The sequence below is a fragment of the Stylophora pistillata genome, chromosome 7, assembly GCF_964205215.1.
Source record: "Stylophora pistillata chromosome 7, jaStyPist1.2, whole genome shotgun sequence".
Lineage (NCBI taxonomy): Eukaryota > Metazoa > Cnidaria > Anthozoa > Scleractinia > Pocilloporidae > Stylophora > Stylophora pistillata.
In genome coordinates, this window is record NC_142525.1 from 3,056,184 (window position 1) to 3,067,531 (window position 11,348).

At 39.0% G+C, this 11,348-nt stretch overlaps 1 protein-coding gene across 1 annotated transcript; it reads left to right on the top strand.

Annotated features, from left to right (window-relative positions):
* The first annotated feature begins 7,713 nt into the window (after positions 1-7,713).
* On the top strand, positions 7,714-10,553 carry LOC148726171 (uncharacterized). Its single transcript, XM_088726949.1, has 5 exons — positions 7,714-8,282; positions 8,367-8,530; positions 8,928-9,140; positions 9,438-9,542; positions 9,834-10,553. Exons 1-5 carry the CDS (start codon positions 8,255-8,257, stop codon positions 10,329-10,331), a joined length of 1,008 nt encoding a protein of 335 aa, XP_088583075.1. The 5' UTR covers positions 7,714-8,254; the 3' UTR covers positions 10,332-10,553.
* The last annotated feature ends 795 nt before the right edge of the window (positions 10,554-11,348 follow it).

An 11,348-nucleotide genomic window follows, 5' to 3' on the forward strand; every position in this document is an offset into this window, starting at 1 on the left:
TATTGTTAGCTGTTAATTTTATCAGAGAATTTCTGAGAAAGGAGTTGCAGAGGAAAAGCAATAAAACCTGGAGAGGGGGAATTCAAACTCGGGACTGTAAAACAGGTTCACGAGCCTTTAAATAACATGAACGATTGGGAAAAAACGTGCGACGATGGAAGAGGATAAAGAAGAGAGGAAAAACAGCGTTAAAGTTATGTATGTTGTAGGTTTTCAAGTGTAATACAACGGCAATTTCACGAGTCAGGTAAAGAATTTTCCTTGAATCGCAGAACTTAATAAAAGAAGGAAAATCTATGAAACTACAGGAACATTGTTTTTATCGTGAGCGCGAAACAAGAGAACAAGAGATGCGAAACAATATCACTTTGCCTTGTTTTCAACTTGCAATTCTACTATGAATATCTCGCTTCGATAACCAATAAGAATGCGAGATTTAACTCAGTTATGCGGTTCTATCTGTAATCATTGCGATCTCAACGTCCGTGTAACGCAGACAATTTCGGAGGAACTGGCATTATCGCTTGCCCGTCTTCCTCTGGAAGCGCCTTTAATGTAAACAGGGGCTCACGAGTCACTTTATCTGCAAAATTAACTCACGGAATGTCACGTTACAACGAGATCAAAGGTAACTATGAAGGTAACAAAAGAACATTCAGTAAGGATTTTACCTCGCGTGACTTTATCATTTCTCTGACTGAAGCAGAGAAGTTACTACTTTCAATTTTTCTGTTCTATCTTCGTGTTTTTGGGGGCTGATCAGTGCACGTGATCTCGCTGTTAAACTACGGACCCTTACTTGTATGGACATGATCAAGTCACATCTCTCGCTCAAAATAACTCTTGTAGAAAGGTTGTCAGTTCAAGGTACAAAGAATATCGGTTTCATCGAGATTTTGGTCACGAAGTAATTATTCTTCCACAACGTCAGCCATCGTCAAATTAGCTTTCCATGTGTAAATTTGAAATTAACTTACTTTGTATCTTTTCAGAAAGTCATTCCCTCCACGACGTTACAATTGAAACATGGATCTACTTTAAACACCAAGGAAGTAGAAGAGACTCTAAGCGGCTTGATAGTTAAGTCTGGTTGCTTACTAAAAGAAATAACACTGTTTGCTAACGGCGTAAAATCGTACAATAAGCATAATACGAACTGAAAGAAATTACGCCGTAAGTCTTGGGGAGTTGAATCGCGTTATTGCACTTTTTTCTCAATGTTGAATTGGTGTCGAATGAAAGTAGAATAGTTGGCTCATCAAATTCATATGCGGTTCCCTGTGATTATCATTCTGGTGGAGATAAATCCAGAATCTCCGCTTGTTTGCATGCCAGCCGTAAAATCAGCCTACAAGTTCTAAAATATCCACAACAGCTTCTGCGAGAGTAACAAAATCTTGACCTAAAATACTGATTCATGTTTTTCCGTCCTGAATTGCAGATATTTATATATTTCCATGTAATGTGTTCTATTGAATGAATGGCGTTCCCCCCCCCGCCCCCCTTTTAACTTATTTTGTTATACTTGGCTGTGCGGAGCGAAGGAAGTTAGAACGAACACTACTCGATCGTGTATTTCACCAGCGAACAGACGCGCGTGCAGCGTGAAGTTCGTGACAGCTGTTGTGCATAAAACGGGAGAGGCGTGATGCTCGCGGCCCTCACGGGGTCTCTATAGCGGTTTACTTTTTCATCACTATTATTGCTGTCTTAGTGGCTAAGGTATAAGTGCCAACAGACAAATTTACATTGAGCTATTTTTCCGGCGACCAAACCAGCAATTGCAGCTTCAAGTTACCAGAATTATTACTCTACCTTAGTTTTCTGTCTTTCAATCTCGTGCTCTGATGGTCCGGCAATGATTGGCTGGTTACGCTCACGCTCTTTAAAGCAAACATCCTCGATTAGTTCACTTTTTCGTCGTTGTCTGGAAGCACAACCAGTTACGCAAACAGGAAAAGATTCTTCAGGTCCATGAGTTACTTAATTAATTAATAAATAAATACAGTACAGTTAACTGACGGAAAGTAACTTTACAACGAGATCACAGGTAAGGGAAACAATATCACGCCTAACTAGAGGCAGCATCCCTCGACCTAAAAACAAATTTCACGTAAGTTCACCTTAGATTCGTTGTTTTTTTTGTTTTTTTTTCATCAATTCACAGAGAAATTTCCAGTTTTAACTATAAACTGAGACCATTACTCGCAAAAGTGAGTTAAATGAGATCTAAAACAACTGTGACGGCATCAGGTTTGTCTGTAACTTAATGATGTGAGGAGCATCAACGTCATCACCTTTCAACTCTTACGTTTCATCTTCCTGTGTTGAGACTGCATTCATTCCACGTTCTTTCGCTTTTAATAGACAGGCCTAATCTATAGATCTTTCTTGACGCAAAATGAGAGTATGTTTGATCGTGGACCAGTCCGATTGCTGTCCCTATGCATGTATTTATCCTTGTGCTGTGATATGCTGAATGAATGGCAATTTTCCCATTGAGTTATTACTTAGTCAGCTTTGTGAAGCAAAACCAAGTAGAACATGCATTATTTGTGTATTGCACTACCGCAAGGCGAGAGGCACACGAGGAGCGTGGAGCTTTCACAAGCTGTCACGCTTTTGTCATGCAATTGGCTGACGGGATGTAACTAAAAAAATAAACTAGAATTGAGATAACGAAAGTTTCTTTCCCTTAAAATTTTCATTTTCATAACTATATGCAGCATACTTCAGTGACTCACAACTGAATGAGGCTAGTGTCCGGTCACAATTAATTCGTTGTTTGTTTCATATCAAGCAGGAGAATTTTGGTAGTTTAAAATCATACATTTCTACAAAGTAAATGAAAGGATAGTGAAAGTTTTCGAGCATAGGTAAAGCTGATTGTTTCGCTATATATATAAATACAGGTACGCAGAATAGTTTGACCAACATTCAGGTGATAACACTAGTGCTGCAATTAGATATTTAACGACAAGATAGCTTTCGTGAGGTTGATGCTGACTTGATTTTCGTTCTTTTCAGGGATTCGTCCATTCTGTAAAGTTACAAATTACGGCATGCAGAGGTTAATGTCACTTTCAGGTTTAGAGGGAACCTTAAACGTTTAAGGTCGGCTGTAATTTGTTAACTTTTTTTAAGTACATACATTTTTGCAAACTTTACATCCTCCAGTTAAAGACAGTGAACATTTTTATCCTAAATCGCTTGCATGCAGACTGCATTGAAAGGTACAATTTAAATTGTTAGGGCACTTTTTAGAGTTTCCTAACTTCAATCAACAACCTTTTTTAGTCTTGGATGTTTTTTAGAAGTCCTTTTGCTAGGCGGGAAGAAAATTTTGAAACCCCTATCTTAAATGACAACAGAACAGTTTTATGGGCCCTTTAAGTTACCGGGACCTTCGAGAATGGGCCCCTGCAGAAAAGTAATACGGTAAAACGTCCATTAACCTCCCCCCCCCTAAAATAAGCCACCCCCCTCTAATGAGCCCCCTCCCCCCCCTTATCTTTAGAGGAAGAAACAAATTAAGCCCCCCTTTCCATTAAGGTAACTTAAAAAGGTTTCCAAGGAAACTCGGAAAAATGTTTCTTATAAGTATCTGTCACGATCTGACACTGTCAATTTGAGAGGCAAAAAAGCGCATATACACTTTTGAATAAACAACAGTACTGGCAAGTACCGCTACTGGCTTGTTAGCTCAATTGGTAGAGCGCTGCACTGGTGTCGCAGAGGTCAGTGGTTCGAATTCTGTAAAGGCCTGAGTTTTTTCAGATCTGATCTTCACTATTGCGTAAATAGTGCTGCGAGGATCGTGCACAAGTAAGTACTGGTAATGTAAATACACACGGGTAAATTGACCATAGCAACGATCTTGGAAAAAAAGAAACACTCAAAGATCTCACGGAAAGTACTGCTGATTTCCGATTAATCCTCGAGGATTCACGTCCGTTAAATTTTGTGTGAGTCTGCTTGTTTGTTTTCTGCAATGGCGTGTGAAAATTGTGTCAGTTTCCACCGAAAAACTGAAGTCAATTGAGAAGCTTTTTCTAGCCAGACACAAGGGGATTGAATGCGACTTTCACCCATCGAATTCGTTCGCTTTCTGTTGTGAAACTCACTGTAGAAATATCTAACCCTAACCCTCACCCAAATTCAAGGGACTTGTTAAGGGATAAACAAAAGTGTATTTACAGAAGATCTCAAAACTTTCCTTAAAGTTCCACAAACGAACAAATTGTTCGGAAGAATTCATATATCATATGAATGAGAGTCACATTGATTAATTTAATTGTTAATGGCAAGTACTTCTCATTTTAACTTTCTCAGTTACTTTTTGGGAGGGATTTTTTTAGGCCGCGTTACAATCTTCTTAAAGACAGTTTTAGTACCCCAAAATTTATTTAGAAATCAATTTTGGCGGAAAACCAAAGTGATCTGAGTGAAAAGGAAAAGAAAGAATTAGCGTTATTTATTGGCAAAAGGTCGTGATCGAAGTCTTGGCTTAAAAATGCTTTCTAGCCGGTAAAACAAGATATGTTTGTGAAAAATTTTAAGAAAGCCTAAGATGTTCTGCAAAGCGACTCAACACGAAAAGGATACCTCCCGCTGAGAGCCGGCTGGATAGGAGATTACTGCCCTCTGTCTGAACAAATCAGATCGCAGAAATTGTAGAATACAGCCCGCTCACGAACTGAGGAAAAAATCCAACAAAGTATTGCGATTGTTCATAACTCTAAAATTTACACATTCTAATGTGCACTAAGTGAGTTTAATTTATTCAACGACCTTGTGAAAGACACCAAATGAATCGACCAAAAGCAGAAACACACACACATTGATGAAATATACTTAGATAATCAATTGACCAGGATCAATTAATAACTTTCTCTCAACTTATTTAATATGAATATTGAATAAATATCTAACACTCTGATATGATGCATTTGAATTCATTGCTCATTCATCATCGGGTGATTGAGAATCAGAAAATTATCTCAAAGTGATAGTTGATAGAATCCAAAACATTTGGGCAACACCAAACTGTTTGGGGCTGCGTCGGTGGGAGTAACGAAATAATTTGGATATATCAACAAAGTTGAAATGGTAAATTGGCCACCGTAATGATTACAAAAGCTGACGTTTCGAGCGTTAGCCCTTCGTCGGAGCGAATGATACTTGGTTTCTCAGCCCGACGGAATTAGAAATTGTTCGCCAGTAAATTAAGCAATTCGATAAACGTGATTTTAGAAGTTGCTTCGGAAGCGGCGGGTTTTGCCCATAACGAGTTTCGCACACAAAGCGTTTCGCCCAGACCTAGACCATAATTGAAAGATAATTTGGTTATATCAACTAAGTTGAAGTTCTAAATTGGCCACCGTAACGAGTAAAAAAGCCGACGTTTCGAGCGTTGGCCCTTTGTCAGAGCGAGTGGAGAGTAGAAGCCTATTCAAGGGCGGCTTCGATATTTTGAAAGCCATAGTTTTCATGTGTGAAGTGGTCAATTGTGTCTTTTGTGACGTCTATCGGAAAAACAGTTTCTTTCGAAACTATCAGCCTTTATTCAAGTATCATTGGTTATGACCAGAATCTCGGTCATGACTTTTTTCATTTGTTGGCTCTAACAAGAGCCGTTTTATGGAATCTATTCGGACCTGATTTCACAACTTGCTCTAGTCCAGTTCATGTTCCAGCGCGTCCAGATTCGTCAGTGTTGAATCGATGGTCTTTTTGACATCATGGTACTCCTTGAAGTACTGCTGCAAAACTATTTGGGCATCGTAGTGAATAGTTGAATCTGCTAGAACATCTAGTAGATAGAATACACAGCATCTGCTGTCTATTTTCTACCGATAACTCGACTAATTCTAGACGCATTGTACGTATGGAGTCAATGATAAAAACAGCTTCAAAGTTGTCCATAGTTGATCTAAAACACCTCTGAAGGAACGTGCCACAAATAATATTATCTTAGTGCGGACTTCTTAGGAAAAAACTCGGCAAAGCGTGCGGTATGAAAGTTCTAACTAAAAAGAAATTACCGTCTTGCAAAAATATCTCACCCTTTCACTTGTCAATAGAATTTGAAAACAATTGCGCGTGGAACATAGAAAATGGTTTCACCCAGAAGTAGGCCTCCACTGTAACTCGAAAAACGTTGACCCAAGCATGCGTATGCCCAGAACGAACGTTGAGTAATGCCTTGAAAAACGTGACTTTTCCTGACACCATAAAAATGTTGAAACGAACAAGTTGTTTCTTTTACTAAGAATCAGGCGGGGACTGGAGGGTAATTCAAGCACGAAATACAAAAGAGCCGTTTACAAATCTTTATCAAAAAAGTATGACTGATTTTGGTTTTATCTGCAGCACTTACTCTCTCGAGAAGGTCGCGTTGGTTTTGTGTTGAAGCAAATTGAACGCTGTTGAAAGCGTTCATTTTTCTGACTTGGCTAGGTGTGCGGTGTGAAAGTTCTAACTAAAAAGAAACTACCGTCTTCCAGAAATATCTCACCCTTTCACCTGTCAATAGAATTTGAAAACAATAGTGCGCGTGGAACATAGAAAATGGGTTCGCCCAGAAGTAGGCCTATTTCCGATAGACGTCACAAAAGACACAATTGACCACTTCACACATGAAAACTATGGCTTTCAAAATATCGAAGCCGCCCTTGAATAGAAGCCGCATTATTTTCCTTTTGAAAAAAAAAAATAGAAGCCGCATTATTTTCCTTTTGAAAAAAAAATAGAAGCCGCGGCTTCTATTCAAGAAAAGACGGTATGTATTTCTTACGACTCTCGACCTTTCTTATCAGAAATGATTGTAGTCGGATTAGAGATTCTTATTCTGTTTACCCAGTTCTTTCAATTATGAATAAAGGCTGAAAGTTTCTAAAGAAACTCTCCATTCGCTCTGATGAAGGTTGAAAAGTTAAAGGTTTAAAAGTTTCTAAAAAAACTCTCCACTCGCTCTGACAAAGGGCCAACGCTCGAAACGTCGGCTTTTTTACTCGTTACGGTGGCCAATTTAGAACTTCAACTTAGTTGATATAACCAAATTATCTTTCAATTATGGTCTGGGTCTAGGTCTGGGCGAAACGCTTTGTGTGCGAAACTCGTTATGGGCAAAACCCGCCGCTTCCGAAGCAACTTCTAAAATCACGTTTATCGAATTGCTTAATTTACTGGCGAACAATTTCTAATTCCGTCGGGCTGAGAAACCAAGTATCACTCGCTCCGACGAAGGGCTAACGCTCGAAACGTCAGCTTTTGTAATCATTACGGTGGCCAATTTACCATTTCAACTTTGTTGATATATCCAAATTATTTCGTTACTCCCACCGACGCAGCCCCAAACAGTTTCTTTCGAAACTATCAGCCTTTATTCAAGTATCATTGGTTATGACCAGAATCTCGGTCATGACTTTTTTCATTTGTTGGCTCTAACAAGAGCCGTTTTATGGAATCTATTCGGACCTGATTTCACAACTTGCTCTAGTCCAGTTCATGTTCCAGCGCGTCCAGACTCGTCAGTGTTGAATCGATGGTCTTTTTGAGATCATGGTACTCCTTGAAGAACTGCTGCAAAACTATTTGGGCATCGTAGGGAATAGTTGAATCTGCTAGAACATCTAGTAGAATACACAGCATCTGCTGTCTCTTTTCTGCTGATCTCTCGACCAATTCTAGACGCATTGTACGTATGGAGTCAATGATAAAAACAGCTTCAAAGTTGTCCATAGTTGATCTAAAACACCTCTGAAGGAACGTGCCACAAATAATATTATCTTAGTGCGGACTTCTTAGGAAAAAACTGCAGTGTACTTGATCGTTTTGTGATTTGTCGATTAGTCGTTGGATTAAAATAAATATTACCATATACTTGTTTTTCTATTGTTCTTTTTTACTCCAATAAAAAAGCGAGATTTTCGATCCTCCTCATTAAGGATTCTTGGTATATAAAGGCATTTTACTCTTCACTGTTTCTCAATCATTTCTAACGACATTGTTTGACCCGAAATGGCTTTAACTGTAAGACAATTGTGCAAAGAAAGCAGCAGACGACCCCGCAAGGCTCTGTTTTTTTTTCCGAGACGAGAAGAAGACGGGAATCGCGCCTACACGCCTCATCATTGGAAATAGTATAGATTTAAAAGAAGGAATGGCGGTGACCGTTAACTGGCAAGGAAGAAAGGTACCCGCTGAACTCTTAGCCTTAAGTGGTAAGTAATGCCTTTCACATCTCGATTACATGGCAGAATTCACAGGAATACATTTGTGTAAGTCAGTTTTATTGCGAATACTCGCTTAAGCGACAAGTCTGAGTTGTAACTAATTGTCGTACTTACGATTTGTTCTTGTAGACGACGAAGAAGTCTTGAATCAGAAAGACTTGGAGTGGTGCGAAATAAACTTACCGCCGTTACCAAGTCTGGACTGCAACCAACAGCCGGATTCAGACTCTAAGGAAATTGCCCAACAACCGTCCCAAAAGAATGAGGTACAGCGGCCCAACAAGTCAACCAAGGTAATTCTGATTACTACATGGTGCTCTTTAGTAACGCGTTTCATAAAAATGTCGATAACGCCGGCCACTTCCAAATTCAAAGTGGTATTTTTACCTTCTTGTGAAGCGTAAATAATTGAAATTAATTATGTAATGCACGAGCTACCTTTATGATTCTATTATAGTTTTATGTCAGTGGGCATTTACCATCTACAGCGATCGTTTTATATAGGTTATAACTATTTTTGAACGTGACTTTTGTTAATAACCCGAACATCAGGAAGTCTAAGATCACGTTTTCTTGCGCGAGACAAAGTGAACGAGCGTGTTTCAACATTGTATTATCACATTTAAGTTTTCAGATGTTATACTACCATAACAGACTTTCGTTTTGATAAATGTTGTATTGATCTTTTAGGTGAAGGCTGGGCAGAAAAAACTTTCCGCAACTCCCGTTGACCCATACCAAGAGTTTTTGGCAGAACAGAAGAAAAGAGAGGCTCAGTGGTGTGAGGAAACTAAAGCAAAGAAAGCACGAAATGAGGAAAAGGAGGCCAAGAGTTTCAGTGCTGGTGCGACTGCAGAAGATGTTGCTTCCATAAAGCTGCTGCTACAAGAGAGTATCTGTAAGGTAAGCATAACAACAATGCGTTACTTGTTGAGAAAATGTCGCTTGGAAAGTCCTTTTCAGTTTTTTTTCTCTGAATTCAACACGCTTAACTACGTTACGGACACCCAGTGTCAACAATGAGTTTCTAAAGCAAGCCTTACCTTTGGATGACGTCTAATTACTTTTTGACTGAGTAATTTATAAATAATCGTCTTAATACGGAAACCTCATTTTACAGACACTTTCTTTGGTTTTGCCTGATGTTTGATTGTTCACTTTTTTTAATTAACTGTTCATTTGTTTGTTTTACTCAAATAGATGATGGAGAAATTCGAGGACGCCCTGTCTGGAGTGGAGAGAAAAATCACAGTCCGATTGGGTAGAATTGAGCAAAGATTGGATTCTTTAGAGCAAAACGTTATGGTAAGTTTTAATGTCTTTTTCGTTTACGCCTTTAAAGACGGAGTTCTCGGTAATGGAACTACTGGTTTGACAAACTTTGTTGCAGAAGACTAAACTGTTTGAGTGCCTCTAAACTCTAATTAAACCGGTTTAAGAATTATAAAACACAGGGTATAATGAAATAAGGCCATCAAAAGCTAGCGGTTTCAATTTATTTTCTACTTACTCGACTTAATCAAACCAAAATGGCCTTTATTTATTTTTTTAATTCCCTTGCTACAAAATGACATATGATTTTTAACTTTTTAATAGATACAACAACCAGAAACTGAGCAGCCATTATCAGCCAGCAGTATCCTTCAGCAGGATGATCTTCAAACTATAGATTCTGTTGCCTTGGCCAGTCTAAACGAAGATATGGACATCTTCGCGCTATCTCCAGAAACACCAACGGTTCCGACTCCGCCTACAGCTTCAACTTCTTCAACCCCTGCAACCCAAAGCTTCCACGCATTAACAGAAGCTCAAGTTGGCGATGAGCTCATTGGTAGCTGCGTGACCCCAAGAAAGCTACCAGTCGTGAAGAACATTCTGCAGAGCGGATCGGAACGGCACAAATGCGCGCTTAAGCTTCTGCCATACTTCTTTACTAAAGATGAGATGAGCACCAGCAACACAGACGGAACACACCAGAAACTTCCCCTAGACACTACGAAACTAAACTCATTAAAAGTGTTAGTTTTTTCTAGATTTCCAGTCGAGTCCTCTGCGGAGAGAGGCAAAATAAATCAAAGGCAAAATAAATGCTAAGTGTCGTTTAAGTAAGCATATTATAAAGCAAGCAGGCGACAGGTAGACTTAAAGAGAGTTTTTAACTAAGGCTTTTCGCGATTGTTTCAATATTTGTTTCTACTATTATGATTGTTGAGGATTCATTGAGATTACTGTAGGCTTCTCGTTTTCAAGTTATTGATGTAAAATGGTTGTAGAGACCTTCAATTTTATTTAAAGTTTTGGTTTTCTTTGTTGGAAGAGGGATGTGATTAGCTTACGAAAACAGATGTTCGTTAGTTAAGACAAGGAGAGCGAGATTTGTTTTCATGATTATGCAAATTTATTTCGAGTGACGTGTACGGCAAAATTTACAAAATCCGTGGCTATCGAGTTTCTCATCTTTTATTTCCATCGATTAAAAGGAAACAGAAATTGCTTTATAAAAGAAACAATGTAGGAACATGGGAAAAAATGAGTTTGCTTCTCAATTCTATTTTCTTTCTATCGAGAATGTTCAGTCCACATGGTATGATTGACAGATTGCTTCAAACGCATTGCGAGCTCTCCAGGGCGAGACTCGCTCTCGGCTCGCTTCACTCGCCAGTGGATAGCTTAATGGCAGGCTAGTAATTTAATTTTACTTAGTTTTCTATCGTTATCAGTCGAATATTATTAGCATGAAACGTCAGTGTTCCGCATCAACAATTCGTATAATTGTTCACAACGGTTTCTGATCGATATGTGCATGGCTTCCCGCTGTTCTTTAGCCCTCCTTATCCGTTCAACGTTTTTGTCCATCCGTTTAACGTTTTGAGCAATCTATTAATAGATGCTGTTCAACCGTTTAACGTTTTAAGCCATCCGTTTATTTTTTTTCTCGGCCGTTTAACGGTTCACGGAATCCGTTTTTGGACTTTGCTCTACCATTTAACGCTTTGGACTATTCGTTTAAACGGACATGCAAACCGTTTAAACGCCCTTACTACCCGTTTACTATCCGTTTACAAACCGTTTATTTTGTGGGAAATTAACGTCTCCTACCCCAACCCTGCA

Coding starts and splice junctions, on each gene's coding strand:
- LOC148726171 (XM_088726949.1), top strand. CDS start 8,255: ATGGCAGAATTCACAGGAATACATTTGT. Junction 8,531..8,927: donor GGCCCAACAAGTCAACCAAG/GTAATTCTGATT, acceptor TTGATCTTTTAG/GTGAAGGCTGGGCAGAAAAA. Junction 9,141..9,437: donor TACAAGAGAGTATCTGTAAG/GTAAGCATAACA, acceptor TTACTCAAATAG/ATGATGGAGAAATTCGAGGA.